The sequence below is a fragment of the Notothenia coriiceps genome, unplaced genomic scaffold (genome assembly GCF_000735185.1).
Source record: "Notothenia coriiceps isolate Sejong01 unplaced genomic scaffold, NC01 NC01_scaffold00037244, whole genome shotgun sequence".
Lineage (NCBI taxonomy): Eukaryota > Metazoa > Chordata > Actinopteri > Perciformes > Nototheniidae > Notothenia > Notothenia coriiceps.
The window spans coordinates 23290586-23307232 of record NW_011369945.1 but is presented as its reverse complement, the minus strand read 5'-3'; the positions used below and the strand labels follow the sequence as shown (position 1 = coordinate 23307232).

The 16647-nt window shown below is 40.9% G+C and overlaps 2 protein-coding genes across 2 annotated transcripts in view; one reads left to right on the top strand and one right to left on the bottom strand.

Moving 5' to 3' along the window:
* trmt61a (tRNA methyltransferase 61A) overlaps positions 1 to 12019 on the bottom strand; it is a 735410-nt gene extending 723391 nt beyond the window's left edge. Inside the window, exons 1-2 of the mRNA XM_010794402.1 lie at positions 11847 to 12019; positions 10051 to 10395 (exon numbers count right to left, since the gene is read on the bottom strand). Coding sequence (XP_010792704.1) covers positions 10051 to 10381 — 331 coding nt within the window. The 5' untranslated portion in view covers positions 10382 to 10395; positions 11847 to 12019. The remainder of the gene's footprint in view (positions 1 to 10050; positions 10396 to 11846) is intronic.
* Positions 12020 to 12914: 895 nt separating this feature from the next.
* On the top strand, positions 12915 to 16227 carry ckba (creatine kinase, brain a). Its single transcript, XM_010793975.1, has 8 exons — positions 12915 to 13032; positions 13441 to 13642; positions 14361 to 14515; positions 14593 to 14725; positions 14996 to 15167; positions 15271 to 15394; positions 15510 to 15699; positions 15889 to 16227. The coding sequence occupies exons 2-8, from the start codon at positions 13450 to 13452 to the stop codon at positions 16065 to 16067; spliced, it is 1146 nt and encodes a 381-aa protein (XP_010792277.1). The 5' UTR covers positions 12915 to 13032; positions 13441 to 13449; the 3' UTR covers positions 16068 to 16227.
* Positions 16228 to 16647: the final 420 nt, after the last annotated feature.

The following is a 16647-nucleotide window of genomic DNA, read 5'->3' as shown; positions in this document are numbered from 1 at the left end:
CATGGAACAGTACAGTACCACATACAAGTGAGGACATATATCCCATCAAATCTCAACAAACCCTGTCAGAGACTCTATGACTCAGCCTATCATAACAACCTAGTGAGGCTGTCCAACAACATCATCTCTGACCCAAACCATGTTCTGAACAGTGAATATGAACTGCTACCATCTGATCGGAGATACAGGGTCCCACCATTCAATAAGGTCAGACTGAAGCATCCTTTGTGCATCAGTCAATNAACCCAGTCCGCCAAAACGGAAGTGCATTGCATCGAAGGGAGGAGTTCAGGATGTAGAGCGGAAACGGCTCAATAACTTGTGTATAGTTAGGACTGGCTCACAGCAGGGGCAGTAACTATAGTAACGCAGTGTAGGCGGAGCCGTGACGTCATCTTCAATGAGAAACATAAAAACAGAATCAGCCGTTAGCTGTTAGCACTCAGAGCTCACAGTTCCTCATATCTGTTCAGAAACTAGACAAAGTTAAACAAGTACAAACCACAGACTGTCTGTGTCATGGCGAATACAGTCGCTGGTTTATTTATGTCTGTATAGGCCGTTGTTGTGAGTGTGGACGGTCGGAGCATACTGCGTTAGCTTAGCCGATCTCCATTTAGAAAACGATACGATACACGATAATACGATAATACTTTATTGGTCAGATCAAGTCTGAAATGTGACTTGCGTCACAGCAGCTCCATGTCCAACACCAACAGACAAGTATCCAGACACAATACATGAAACACAAACAACAAACATTTAACATAACAGCACAATCAGTGAGAGAAAACATGCTCAAAGAGCCTTCAGCGTGCANAGAAACATAAAAACAGAATCAGCCGTTAGCTGTTAGCACTCAGAGCTCACGTTTGTACTTGTTTAACTTTTGTCTAGTTTCTGAACAGATATGAGGAACTGTGAGCTCTGAGTGCTAACAGCTAACGGCTGATTCTGTTTTTATGTTTCTCATTGAAGATGACGTCACGGCTCCGCCTACACTGCGTTACTATAGTTACTGCCCCAGCTGTGAGCCAGTCCTAACTATACCGTACTAAGCCAAGCGAGGCCCTGCAATAGAAATGCGCCATTAGAGATGTCCCGCCCCTTATCCTATCAGGTACAATGTGTTCGAGTGCTAGCCAATAGAAGCACAAGGGTTAGCTAGTGTTGTCACTATGTTACCGAAGTAAACAGAGTATTCTAATGGAGACGTTTCAAACATGGGGGGGAGTGTGTTGGAGAGAAACTCCCTCTGATGGGAACACAGGGATTTGAGCCTTTACAGACCATTTACATGCTCATAAACCTATTTAACACACTACAGGAAAATAGCGCAATTTTAAGCCTTTGTTATCAAGACTTCTTTGTCTATATTTAGGGTTCTGATTGTGAGCTGCAGTGTGGTCGTTGTTCTCTTCAAGGTGGCCAATGATGCTTTGAAAAACAAGAAGATTTTCATCACAGATGAGGCCGAAAACCAAACCCCGACCACAAAGACAGCCTTTGTCAGCGTTCAAATATGCCGTGACTGTCGGACAAATTTGTTGGAGTTGATAAGAAAGGTTTAAAACAGCCCTGATCTTTTTCACATGGGAATAAACTTCTTTGGGTAGTGTAACTGGATCCCTCATGTTTCGGTACCAGTAGCGCAGCTGCCTTTCTTCTCCCATCAGAAGATACACTGCTGCTTATCTGATGGTTAACATTGATTGCAAAAAAGTGTGTATGTGTGTGTGAGAGAGGGAAAAAGAAACAGGGTGAAGACAGGCAGACACACACAGAGAGTAGCGTCTTTTTCCAGTGTACTTATCTGTGGGATAAAGATTTCAAGTAGTGGGACAGTTTACTTCAGATTACAGTGATTAGAGAACAGTATGACAGGGACAGAGGACATGGGATGAGGGGCCGCTCATTGTGCGCTTCAGATAAACAACCTGCTCGTGGACAAGGGCGAAAACTAAACACATCAGGGACATCAGCCTTACAGCACAAGTGTACGTGTCCTGAGGCATGCTGCGCTGGATAAAGCTCTCCACTGTCTGCATCTCCAAACAATCTGATCAGTGTTGTTTTTCTGTTGCTATACTGTATCTTGTGTGGGAAACACATTTGAAATACAGTATTCACCTTCATATAAACAGTAGAGTAAAAACTACGCAGGAACAACAGTTGCCCGAGGAGGAGCATTTTCGGTCTTAATGTTGAAAAAAATCATTTAGATTTTCCATATTCTTACTTGCAAGAGCTGACACTTTTCTCTAAAGGGACTAACAGTGTGATAAACCATAAAGATACAAACAGCAACAACATGCAGGTACAACTGTTTGAAGTAAGCCATACCATTGTAAGTGCTGTTTATTTAGCTTGAAATGGGCAAAATCTTGAAGGTGCTTCATTTGTTTTTTTTAGGTTTAAGCAGAAACAGGTGGGTTTTATATTGCCAGGTGTTGTGAGCCAAAAACAAACTCAGAGCCAACAATTCTGGGCTTATTATGACTAAGTGGATCCAAACATAATACCTGGTTATCATTGTCTTTGGCTTTGTGATGATGGTGATGCCTGCTGTGTGTCAACCTTTAAATAATACTATACCGCCCTCTAGTGGAGCTCAAGAACTCCTGCAGGATTCACTATTAACTAAAGGGTAAATCCACACAAATATATTCGTCCAACTTACTGGTTTTAAGCTATGCATGTAGATCTGGTTTTAAAATATTTCTCTCCGTTATGTCGATATTTACCCCACTTCAATTGAGCTGGTATATCTTGATTGGTGTCTTACTGTAGTAACTTTAACATTTGTATTCAATAAGAGCCTTTATCATTTGCCAAAAAACAGATAAGTAGCGCTTGATTACACATACAGAAATTACAACTATTTTAAATATGAGCATTGAGCATGTGGAGATACATCAGTAGTGAGTGGAAGGTATGATTTAGTTGCATTGGAAAGGTTGTGATTTTTAACTAGATGTGTTAAATGCTTGGTGGTTGTATTATGTTTTCCCTAAGAATAAAAACCAACACATATTTTTCCCAGTATGAGTGAGAAAGGACATAATATAGATTATCAAAGCAAGCGCTTATTTAAAGTGCACCTATCATGCTATTTTTAGGCAATAGCATAGGTCTCAGATATATAAAAATATATAAAAAAACATGTCTATGAAGTGTTTTGCTCAAAATACCAAACAGACCACCCATTCAAGCCATGCCTCATATCCCTCTATTTCACTTCCTGTTTCAAAAGTGCTGATTTAAGGTATAAAGCTTTTTTTTTTATAATGAGGGGGATGAGCTCATGCGGGTCCCGGAAGCTACTGTCTAAACTAAATACTGCGGTGATGAAACGCCATATCATGGATTATCAAGGATTATCTCTGAAACAGTATGGAGCTCAAAGGCTTTCTCTCTTGCCGGTTATACCACAAGGTGAGTTCCTTTTTATTTTCTGCTTCTTCACACACATGCTCTCCAGTACAGGTTAGCTCTGAGTGTTAGCGATGCTAATGTAAACATGCACCGACCATTATTACGTCCAAAACAGTCGGGCATTGTTTCTAATAGCAACGTTTCTGATAGGGCCATATCGGACGCAAATCTGGATCAGCTCAGTTGTAGCCCCGTTTTTAGAGATTTGGCTACGGAGGAAAAGAGAGGGTTTTATTTTCTGACGCTGCGCGAGTTCCCTGACACACCGGGGACACATATTTATGTATAAAAGACATGAAAAAGTGTATTTTGCATGATAGGTCCCCTTTAAACAAAACCCACACAAACAGTCTTTTTCACTTGCATGTTTATTTCAGCTCCAGTGTTACAAACTGTAGCAGCATTGTCACAATGAAATCATAATTGCATGGCCGTACTTCCAAGCATTCGTGTTCTGGAGATGGCATTCTCTCATAAATCATCCCGACTCCCATTTCAAACATTTGTGCGTGATCAGCGAAACAATTATTTACATTATGGAATGAGCCATATAGAATATCATCTCTCCTGTGTCCTTTACAATGTGACCATCTATGAAAAATAACACTATTTTGACACTTTAAAAGTACTTTGCAACAAAGGGTGGGAGTGCAAACATAGCTGAATGCAATTATTAATTTTGTGGAATTAAGTCAGATATTTTCGTTACTCATAGGATTCACTTAAACTCAGAGTTGTGTTAGTGAATCCTACTGTGAACTCACTTATATTATAATAAAACATCATGAAGCTATGCTAATTAATACACTTATATAGTCAAGCCAATTGAGAAAACATTATTCATTCATGTGAGATCACAATTATATTGAAATTAAGTATTTTATCAGTCTATAACAATCACATAATCATGTTATTCCCCAAACATATTGAACATTTAACACATTTTCTCAAGTACTTTAGGAGGTTATAGGATGTCTATTTCTGACACATTCAGAAAATAAGCCACTAAATAAGTTCAAGTGAGGAGGGATTTCTACACAGAACTAGGGGTCAAATAGGTCGCATGAATATTCAGAAGCAGGAAGGCAAATATCATTATATAGACAGGTTGGAAATAAGATGCATAGAATACAATGCAGGTCTTTGGCATATTAATAAGTACACTAATGTACACGCGTAAGGAATCTGCTCCTAAAGTGTTTGTGAGACCGCTGGAATCCGATGAACTTTCACCAAAGGAAAGAACAGCCCATTTGATTAAAAACAAATAAATCTGGATGCTTACATCAATGTCTGGAGGAATGTCTTGACTTCTGAGTGGAAAATAGCTGGAGAAGGCAGTGAGCACACAGGAAATGTGAAACTACAACAGGATGAGCGGGAATAAAAGAAACAGCGTTGCCTGCCTGCGGATTGGAGCTGTTCTCATGGGCGATAAAGAGTGCCTCACAGTTTTAAAATAAAAAGTTATTATGTTACATTATGGATCACAGACAGTCTGAACTTTATACTCAGTCAAAGATATATTTTGAAAATATTTGATATACAATCTATGACCTTAAAGTCAATATGACACACACAAAAGTTCCAAACATTACACCAGATCAAATGCAAGTGAAAGTAGAGAGACACTATCTCATTTCTGAAAAATAGTCATCCTCCAAATATATAATCCTGTTTATGAATATATATAAAACAAGCTGCCTTCTTTCTGCAACATGTATGGTTCTTTCAATGACACTGTTATTGTGCGTACGTCAGCGGCATTGCTTGCTTTAAAAGAAGGCAAATAAATGGCCCTTTACGGCTTTTATGAAAACACTTAAAAGCATATAATAGTGTAACCAAAAAAATGAACGGCTGCAGACCGGCATTTGATATTTTGATGTGGAAGAAACCAACACAGCATTCAGTTTAGCAAGATCAGATTTGACCAGTTATTTGACCGGTTCAGGAAAGAAAAGTTAGCTTCTTTGATGAAACTTAAAGGTGGGGTAGGTAATTTGGAAGAAACCAGCTCGAGTGCGCTAGAATGTGAAAATACACAACCGGAACAAGTCTGCCACTTCCTTACAGAGCCCCTCCTCCAACACACACGAACGCGCACATGNTCATGAAAGTTGGTTGAACGAATGCCTCCTCATCCGGAAGCTGACCGAGCAGACCCGAGGAGCCGAGCGCATCCGCGAAGCATACAAAATGGCGACGTCAGAGTTCCCGTTGGCCGGCAAATGTAAATCTCTTCGGTCAAAATAATTTCCCTTTAGCGCAATACCGTTCAGTTGCGCCACTTATGTGACAGACAAGAAGAGTATGTGACAGACAAGAATAGTCAATTCTAATGTCTAACACTTAATGTGGAGAAAGAGATGTCCTGTCTGGGTTGATTGTGCGTTGATCTGTTGGTAATGCCTCTGGGTTCCGGTGGGCATGTAAACAAATGCATAATGCTGCGCTATACTTTGTGGCCTCACCGGTTGCATAGCGACACTTATTGTTTAGGTGTCTTTTAATAAGCAGGTAGTCCTATCATTAGCTAGAACTAGCTGGATCTGATCGATAAGGACATAAACGCGAGTGAAGTCTAATCTGACGGGAGAGAGAGATCAGCTGCTGCTGACGAGTCGACACGCAGCTCTGCATGATCACATGCAGCAGTGAGCGGAAAAAACACACACTTCAGGTTAGAATATCACACGTAGCTATTTTAATTACCTCTCAAACTACCTAAACTAGTTATAGATATGTTTAGTTTTACTGTCGGGTCACTCATTACTGGATCCGCGAGCTGCATGATACTGGCATAATAGATTGCCCGATCGGGCAACCAGCAGGTGAGGCTTCATTGCCCGAGCTAAATACTAGATGGCCCCGGGCCATCGGGCAGTCCTTAATGTCGAGCCCTGCATACACAATATATTTTTCTTTAACTTAATGCCAAATGCATTAAGAGTTAGTGTGATCCATTTGACGAACTGCCGTAGTTCTCAAATGCATCATGCATTTTCTACATTTATTAAGAAAAACCTATAGAGAGAGGTTGGTTTTTAAATCGTTACATTTAAACAATTTAATATACAAAAAGCAGTTTTTTGCTGTTTCGTTTCAGCACTAATAACTCCTGCAGCATTCAATCTCAGTGCAAACATTTTAAGCCCTTTCATCCATATGTGGCACTACAGGAACATGATACATTTAAAAGGCTGTTTAACACAACTGCACTACAAACTGCAGCCTCACATTGTGCTTCTGCTAATACAGTTTGCTGTTGAGAGGAAGTGGCTTTGTGTCTCCAGCAGACTTGATGGGCGAGCCCGGATCTCAAAACCAATCTGAAGTCGATCTGCATTAAACAGACGATCAACCAGATCCCGACTCTGGACCTCAGGCTTCATGCCAGCCTGCTGACAGTTTCATTTTACATCCAAGCACATTGCCAAGTCCAGCAGAAATACACTCATCGGCCGTTTTGTGTAAAATCATGTCAGAGAAGTGTACATACTATTGAAATGTGTTTATAGACCACATGCTTTAAACCTTTGTCCCAGAGTTGGCTTTTTAAGATATACAATAACTTTTGGGTTAGGGTTTAGGGTTATAAAGCAAACTACACACTGATTAGAAGAGTTTCCCTGTTGTATGTCCCTGACAACCTCTCTCAATAAGAAACTTTTAGCAACCTGCAGCTCTATCTTTGCATCAGTATTGTCTTGTCGTGCTATCTGCATTTGGTTCATGAAATGGAGAAGTGGTAACTAACCACGTGTGTTTCTGGTCGTCATGAAGAGGAAATGTGACTTTGTTTGACCCCCGCCTTAGACGTTTGTCAGGGGAAAGAGCTGGTGGTTAATGCGGCTGTCAGCTCTTCATCAAGAATACACACACGCTAAACTCTTTCGTTTTAAGTGTACTGAAAAGTAGACTTGTTTTTCTGCACAAAAAACAGAGATGTGCTTTGATGCAAAGGGTCATGGCAACCCGTGACTCATATCAGCATTTCTAATCTGCTCACAGAACAAGACGTCAAGTCTGTGGGAAGCTACTGTACGAGGGAGAAGGAGAAGAAGAAGAAGAAGAAGAAGAAGAAGAAGAAGAAGAAGAAGAAGAAGAAGAAGATGGTGGCGGTTGTGGGGGAGGGGGACTGCTGGCCTATTCAATTGTAGGTCAACTCCTACAGTACTTTCAAATACTATCGTGGTGTTTTCTAAACGAGACGCAAAAAACCAAGCCTAAGGTCAAAGAAATCAAAGTCGCTACAGGCTAATTTAGAAAGTGAAAGTAGAGAGTAAAGTTCTCCAATCACAACTTCTGTCTCTGTATACTTCAGTAAACCCCTTAATGTTTGAGTCTTATGGCAGTTTGTGTGTGTCTGTTTGCTGCTATGAAATAACCGTGATGAATGTGCATGTATTTTTATGGTGCATTTTAAAATGCTTTTAGGGTTTCCTCTTTCCTGTTATGTGTTATATAGGTTTTTGTGCAATTAAATGGTCTGCAAAGGCCACAATCCCTATGTTCAATCCAAAGGGAGTTTCTCTCCCACACCCACACCCCCCCCCCCCCCCTGCCTGAAACGCTTGGATTGGATTCCTTTGTTTACTTCAGTAACATAGTCACTTTGAAAATCTCGCGCTGCGATTGGCTTGGGTTCTACCACACTATGGCTAAGGGGCAGGACATCTAAGCGGTAGACCAATCACAAAAGAGCCGGCCGGCTAACCAATCAGAGCAGCAGACTGGGCTCTGGTTTCAGACAGAGGGTGAAAAAAGGTGCTGCAGCACAGGCAGTATGAGAAAATTAAAGAGCTGTTTGAACATTAAAGTATTGAGACATGTCACAGTACAGGGACAAAATACTAATATGAAAAATAAGCATAATATGTCCCCTTTTATACAATGACTCACAAGCCATTGACTTACAACGAGTATTTACTGAGTATACTGAAGCTCTGATACAGGTACAAAAGAAGTAAATAGTTTGCTTAAAACACTCTGCCAAGGTGACTCCTCTACATGACTGAATGCTCCTTCAGGAAATGCTCGGCTTGTAGGCAGAACCACCGACAAATGTATCACCTCTAATCGCTGCCTGTTTATACAGCTCCCTGACAGAAAGTCCTCCACAGGAGAGCACGTACTGCTTAAAGACGTTCAGCCTGAACATTATGAGTCACCACTGTGTCCTATAAAATGCTGATTAGCGCCTCATCGACTTATAACAATACTCAAGTGTGCAGCTAATAAAATGCTGCATTCAGTATTTAATAAACCGGGTCTTTTACCTGATATCCAAAACATGACTCGTCTGAATTAAAATGCGATAAGACATGCAAAGTCATGGTTTTAATATAATGCCAGTGTTAAATATGCATTAAAAAAAGGTTGAGAGTAACGTGATACCAATGCAGATAGTGCAGCCCTGTTGCTGACTTAACAGATTTCTATTTGAGCTCATTCATCGCCCAAGAGACCTGACCAACCACGCACACAAACACACACACACACACACACACACACTGTTTCCTCTAAGTACAATCAATGAAGTGACATGCGCAGGGCTGCCAGCACTAAAACATGATGGAGCACTGCATCACCGCACATATTAACATCCTCGCCCATCCCCCGCCCGCTGCCCTTGGACTGGATGAGACTGCAGCTAGGCCGAAAAACACACCAGCACACAGAGTGATAGCATTGTAAAAAATAAGAAGGAAATGTAAATAGACCAAGGAGCTGAAGGCGAGACAAAATACGACAATGTCAACAAACACTGTGTTACATAATTGTGTTAGGCACATCTGTGAGCCATCACATGATGTGCAATTTCAACAGCTGAGGCTCTGTGGAAAAAAACATCAGACTCAAAAAGGTGTGAACAGCTAGAATAAAACCAGGCGCTTCTTAAAGCTGCAGTGGTACGGATTTAAGGCTTTAATATAATTAAATAAAGCCTGCAGTAAAGCTAAATAACACATTCTCTATGGAAGAAGGGGTGTAGAAGAATACAGATGCTTCACGTATGAAAAATAGCACAACATAATAAAAGCTGTATTAAAAACTTTATTTCTTTATTTAGATGATGTTATCAGAATGGTATACAAGGCAACTAAACCCAAATATATAGACCAAAGCTTAATTCTAACATTAACACAGTTTTTTTATTAAAATGTAAATAATATTTGATCCTTTTTATTGTTATTTTTTTTATCTGATTCTAATAACGTTTTTGAATAAGAAACGTACTATATTTGATATTGTTTTATTGGTATTTTAAAAACAGATTTCTGTTATTTTCCATAATTTGTTTCTGGATCAGTAATCTAACTTAACAATTGTTTTACTATTGAGAGACATGCAGTATTTGTGGCTATTTGCCATTTGACCATCTTGTTCTCTTAAAAAAAAAAAGGCCAGTCATTTTGGACTATCTTGTAATCATTTTTACGTGTAATGTCAATTTATTATAATAATAAAAACAATTGCAAGTTAAAACCATTCACCTTAGATGAGGCCAGGTTCTCGCATTACTCAACTATTTGATCATTTTTCTAGACCTAATCCTTACTTAAGAGGTATTTTCCAATATGGCTGTTTTTAATGTTCAGTAACCCTCACCTGACTCGCAGACCACACTCCCTGGCTTCAGCTCCAGCATCATGGTGATGGTGGCGATGTCGGTGGTGTAGAGAATCTGTGTGCGGTGCGGCAGGTTGACGGTCCACAGCTCAGGTGTGGGGTGAAGCACGTACACCCAGCCACCTTTGCTGCAGGTGACCTTTGACCCGTACCGCTGACCGATCAGGTCTGTGGAGTGGCGAATGACCCCATAACGCGTCTGTGTTTGGGCGCCCCGTTTCACCTTCACTGGCGTCATGGATTCATGGCCCAGGTACACGATGGCGACGTCCCCATCCTGAATGCAATCCGAGTACTCCACAAAACTCATGGTGAGAACCGTACCTACAAAAGGGTAGGAGGAGAAAATGCTTTATTCAAAAGTCTACATGGAAAACTAGCATTGATCTGAATCAGACTCTCTTTATTCATCCCAACTGGGGAACTGGATTTCTAAACAGTTGCCCCATTTGAGAATAAAATATGATAAAATAAAATGAAATCTAAATATTTGTAAAGACAGAGATCATAAAGTAAAACATAGCAGGTTGAGCTGCAATATACTAGCAATATAGGGTAACATACATGCCTGGGAAACTTTGTTTTTGGATATAAAAAGTAAAGACCACAGTATTAATAACCCTACAGCAATATTTAAATAAATGTGAATTCTTAAGGTAAAAGAAATGTTACGTTTTTGTAGCTCAAATAAGGGTTCTTGATATTAACAGTTACTGTTATGACAGTACATAATGTATGTTATGTCACTGGAACAGATATATTGTACATGTTTTATATAGTATTTTCTACCTATGTTCTTGACTTAGACCGTAGGCTTTTTTACTTTCATTTTTTCTTACCATGTAATTCTTTTGCACTAAAATACTAATAAACTATACAGACATGATATTAGATATAAAAAAACTGTCTAATGTATTTCTGTTTTTCTTCAGTCAAATTCACTTTACATTAGTCAGTTCACAGTAATTGTTGTCATGGTAACAGCTGTTTGTATTGATTTTAAATAAAAGCATCACGTGCACTTACCGTTATTACTTTATTTAAAAGCTGCATATTTCAAACTGAAGAATAAAGTTTCTTTCATTTCAAAGTTACACTTCAGAGAGAGAAGCTGGGATTCACTTTTGACTGCTTCACGAAAGACAAGAAATGTCGAACAATATGGAGAAGATGTAAGTGAGATTAATTAATTAATATTCTTACAGTTCTAATGTTCCTTAGGGTTTGTGTTGAAAATGTTTTTTCCTTTAAATATTTTGTTCTGTAACATGGCTGTTTCGGGTAAATGTTTCGGGTTAAGTTGATTTAGATGCTTGTGTTTGGGTAAGTCAGTTAATTAGTTTGGGTTAGTTGGGGACTCGTTTTGCCTCAGTAAACCAAGGAGACATACTTTTGGGTTTGTAGCTTTTCTGTAACGTTAATTAAGCTAACCGTTAGCTAATTTAGCGATAGGTTATCCCAACGGACGCAAACGTTAGTGGTTATTTCAGTGTTAGGCACCTTAGCATTAAATGATTGGTTCCCATTTTAAAGCAGCTAAATACAGAACTTTAACTCCCATTTTTTAAAGAAATTAACACAGTTTCTAGCTTCAAGCATACAGCAGGGTCACAGTGCAGAATATCTGTAAGCACTCATTTACAGTGAACGACTTTTAAGTTAACAGAATTGTGGCTTTGACGTCAAACGTTGGTAACGCTAACAAGCTAGCATGCTAACGTTAGCTCACCTAACGGTTAACTTCGTTCAGAACCGTTGGCGGACCCTCAACGTACCTTCTTCAGAACCCACGGTCTCTGCAGTTTTAAACGAACACAACCGTTGCTCAGTAAACGGTAGGTTTTGCTCTTAACGTCTTTGAATGTGGATGTGGAAAGGCTGTCAGAAACCATTCATTCCCTGCACACACGTGGTGTTGTTTTCAGAGGAAGTCGATGAGACACAACCGGATGCTGCAATGACTTCACGGATTTGTAAATTCACTTTACAAAGTACATTAATGAAGAAGTCCAGATGATTTGTAAATCTACTTTTTACCTCCAGACACAGCACATTTTTTTTCTGCTAGGTACACACAAAGGTAAAAAAAAAAAAGAACGCTTGTTTACTAAAGGTGCCATTTGTAAATAATAATTAAATCATGTTCATGTTGTAGCGTGAAAAATAAACCACTATATAAGTATCTAAATATATCGAATATAAGTATCACACTGTAAAAAAACAAACAGGTAGCAAGTTAAGGTTTTTTATTTAGAATTGTATTTCAGTTAAATTACAGGATTATTGTTATGAACATGTACTCAACATTGAGCAACCAACGTTGTTCGGCTTTCTTAGTTATTATTGCTCTTAATTAATATAGAAACAATTAATTTATCTTCATCAAGTGTATTTATTTACCTATTTTATTTTGAGAAAAAAAATCCCTTTTTTAATTTGATTTGTCTGATACTGCTCAATCAACACATATTTAATATCATCTGTTTTATTTATTTGAATGTAAAATACATTTGTTTGTGAAATGTAACCTGTTACTATGGCTGTGAATGAGATCTAGATAAATAATCATGGCGGCTCTTGACGGAAGATTTCCTAGAGTTCCACGTACTTCTGGAGCATGGTGAAATAACAGGTGATTCGTTTTATATAAAATAAACGCTGGGTCAGAACAATTAATTTGCAAATTACACTTTATGGCACAACATAATACATTATGGGTTTAATCTGTGCATGCAAGAAGGATTTCCTACTTCACACAGAGAGCGCGTCCAATTAAATGAATGGACTACAAATACCCACCAATGGGAGGAGAGACGGTGTCCTATAAATGACCATCTGAAATCATCATTCTGAGCGGAGATCTGCTGGGACGCATACTGTTCGTTTGTGAGCTCCTCGTTTGGAACAATTGGGATCTTTGTCTCCACTGGTATTATTTCTAGTCCTCAAATTCGACAGCAGGTAGGCACTTTATTGAAATAAACGCGAAATTCCGTCACACAGGCGGATTATTGGAGATTTTAACCGATTAATTTATATCTGGGCGTTTGAGAGAGATTATCTCGGCCCAATGAATATGTCGTATTTTTACTGCAAGGATTTAATTAATCTGTTAGTCACTGTAATACAATAATATTACATTCTACGATGCAAAATATGTTTAATAGGGTTTGCGTGATGCACATTTCTGCACCTGCTAAAACGCCTTCAGGACACCGTGTTCACTGTAGGATATTTCATCGTCATTTGAGCTAAAAATGTAACATGAATGATAATCTCCGTACAAACTGTCGATGCTGACTGTGCACGCTCTACTTTCCGTTTCATTTCGCTGCTTTTCATCGTCTCTTCCCTCCATCCTCCGCCCAGGGAGCAACCATGCCTTTCGGTAACACGCACAACACGATGAAGATGAAATACGCTTCGGATCAGGAGTATCCTGACCTCAGCAAACACAACAATCATATGGCCAAGATCCTGACTCCTGCCATGTACGAGAATCTGAGGAGCAAAGAGACGCCCAGCGGATTTACTCTGGATGATGTCATTCAGACTGGGATTGATAACCCAGGTAAAAACCAAAGAGGCTTTTCGGCGAGAACAGCCATCTGTTCCGCCTCAGCGATCGCGTTTAATGGCCGCAGCGGCTCTGTGCTTACGCCTTTCTGTACTGTGACCTTGCCAAGGGGATACACTGTGACCAACATTTAGAAACATATGAAGGGCTGAAATATTCAGAAACCTTGTCATCATCCTCTAAATGGGCCACCATTATCACATTACGCAGTTTTATAGCAACCGTTAAAGATTAGCAGGGTTACATAATGTATGCAGTGCTGCTGATAATCCACTGCTGCTTTAACTGTTTTATGTCACCTACAGTTTGCAGTGTGTATTTAATTGTAACATCTGAAGTGTTTTTCAGAGTATTCAGATGACCCTGGTCAGTGTAGCAGGTGCCTCTGCTCACCTTTTTAGACTGTGCTTATGTTTAGTTGTGACAATATGGCCAAGCTGACGCTGAAGAGGCTTTCAGCTGAGGATGAGTATCCAGACCTCAGTCAGCATAACAACCACATGGCCAAGGTCTTAACCTTGGACATCTACAAGGAGCTGAGAGAGCGGGCTACACCCAACGGCTTCACCATAGATGGTGTCATTCAGACAGGAGTTGATAATCCTGGTACAGTAATGCAGTCCCATCCAGAGAGCACATTGAGGTAGTGAGGATGTTGGTCAGTGTGTCTTCCTGTCCTGTCTCCGTTGTGACCTTTTCACCTTGTGTGTAGGCCACCCCTTCATCATGACTGTGGGCTGCGTCGCCGGAGACGAGGAGACATACGAGGTCTTCAAGGAGCTGCTGGACCCCGTCATCGAGGACAGGCATGGAGGCTACAAACCCTCAGACAAGCACAAGACTGACATCAACCCAGATAACCTGAAGGTACCGCAGCCCTCTGCTCAGGTAAAATGGCCGACTGCAACACTGTGCAGAGAAGCTTACGTGTGTGTCCTCCTCAGGGCGGTGACGACCTTGACTCAGACTACGTCCTGAGCTCTCGCGTGCGAACAGGCCGCAGCGTCCGTGGCTTCTGCCTGCCACCCCACTGCAGCCGAGGAGAGAGGCGTGCTGTGGAGCAGCTCTCCATCGAGGGTAAGAGGACACGCAAACATGTTTTTGACTGTGCAGGAACTCTGCTCCTGTCCTGAGTCGCTGACAGATGGAGACAGGATGATTCTGTTGCATAAGCTGCATTAGGGTTGAGGCCTAAACCCGTGATGCTGACTGAAGTCAGATGATGCTGCTGGCCCTCATTTGTGTGGCAGGGGGTTCCCTCTAGTGGTAGCAGGAGGAATAACAGAATACAGTACATGACCGCTCCAAATGCGCACCATTAATGTTCGTTAATCTCCCCCTGTGCAGCTCTGGACTCTCTGAGTGGAGACCTGCAGGGGAAGTACTACGCCCTGAAGAACATGTCAGATGCTGAGCAGCAGCAGCTCATCGACGACCACTTCCTGTTTGACAAGCCAGTGTCTCCTCTGCTGCTGGCCTCCGGAATGGGCCGTGACTGGCCCGACGCCAGGGGCATCTGGTGAGACCTCAACATATTCTTGTCTCACAACCTTGTGTTTTTAGTTTGCTGAAATCTAATTTAAGATCAAAACTAAAGAATGTTAATGTTTTGTTTTTTTCAGGCACAACGACAACAAGACCTTCCTTGTGTGGGTGAATGAGGAGGACCATCTGCGTGTTATCTCCATGCAGAAAGGTGGCAACATGAAGGAAGTGTTCAACCGCTTCTGCACCGGACTCACCAAGGTTGGCAGGAAATGCAAAGTTTATCTGTAGCGGAAGTCTGTTTGTGTAAATGGTTCTGTATGTGATACAGCCTTGATCTTTAAAAAGACCTAATCATCCTGGTTCTTGTGTTCAGATTGAGACCCTGTTCAAGGAGAGGAAACATGAATTCATGTGGAACGAGCACCTGGGCTACGTCCTCACCTGCCCATCCAACCTGGGCACCGGTCTGCGTGCCGGTGTGCACGTGAAGCTGCCCAACTTGAGCAAAAATGCCAAGTTTGAGGATGTTCTCAAGAAGCTGAGGCTCCAGAAGCGTGGAACCGGTTTGTACATCTTTCATATTTGTTCAATGGTGTCTCAACTCAAAATCTATATTTTTCAAAGTGTTAGAAACGCATCTCCTGCTAAAGTGTAGTCTGCGTGTCATATTGACTGACATTCAGCCCACTTCTCGGCATCGTTGTAGTCTTTGGATCAGCTCGGGTAATGACATGTATTCTCTTGCCCCTCAGGTGGCGTGGACACAGCCGCTGTGGGCGGAGTGTTCGACATCTCCAACGCCGACAGGCTGGGCTTCTCCGAGGTGGAGCTGGTGCAGATGGTGGTGGATGGCGTCAGGCTGATGGTTGAGATGGAGAAGAAGCTGGAGAAGGGCCAGTCCATCGACGACATCATGCCCGCCCAGAAGTAAAAACATCCTGACGCACATAAAGCTCACACGGCCCTCCCCCTCCTGAATGATTGACTCTGTCCCTGAATGCATTCTGTATCACAGTTTGGATTTTGTTTGTGTATTTAAGATGAAACCTGTGAGTATGGCAATGAAATAAAAAAATGTTCTGGTTCAAATTCTTGTGATTCCTGCACCGAGATTTCTTATGTTGTGTAAACATTATCCGTGTTCCACAAATTTCAATGTGTAAATATTCTCAGTTTCATGATGACTTCAGATATAACATCAAGTGTTCACTACTTCGCTTTAAACTTTAGCTGCCCTCGTCTCCCAGATTCATCGAAACCCGGGTGGGAAATCAGCGCCTGGCAGATTAACATTTAAAAAAAAAAAAAAATCTTACCATGAGCTGGACCTACAATAACATCAGGCCATGAAAGCATAACATCTTGAACTGTCAACTAAAATATGTCTTGATCAGAACTGACTAAACTTTTACAAGGAATTATGCAAAAGTCTAATTTCATCTATACCTGAGACATTTAAAGCAGCTTCAAAGATGCATTTACTTTGCCATGTCTGCCTGTTCAGGAGGCTT

Coding starts and splice junctions, on each gene's coding strand:
- ckba (XM_010793975.1), top strand. CDS start 13,450: ATGCCTTTCGGTAACACGCACAACACGATGAAGATGAAATACGCTTCG. Junction 13,643..14,360: donor GACTGGGATTGATAACCCAG/GTAAAAACCAAA, acceptor CCTTGTGTGTAG/GCCACCCCTTCATCATGACT. Junction 15,168..15,270: donor CCCGACGCCAGGGGCATCTG/GTGAGACCTCAA, acceptor TGTTTTTTTCAG/GCACAACGACAACAAGACCT.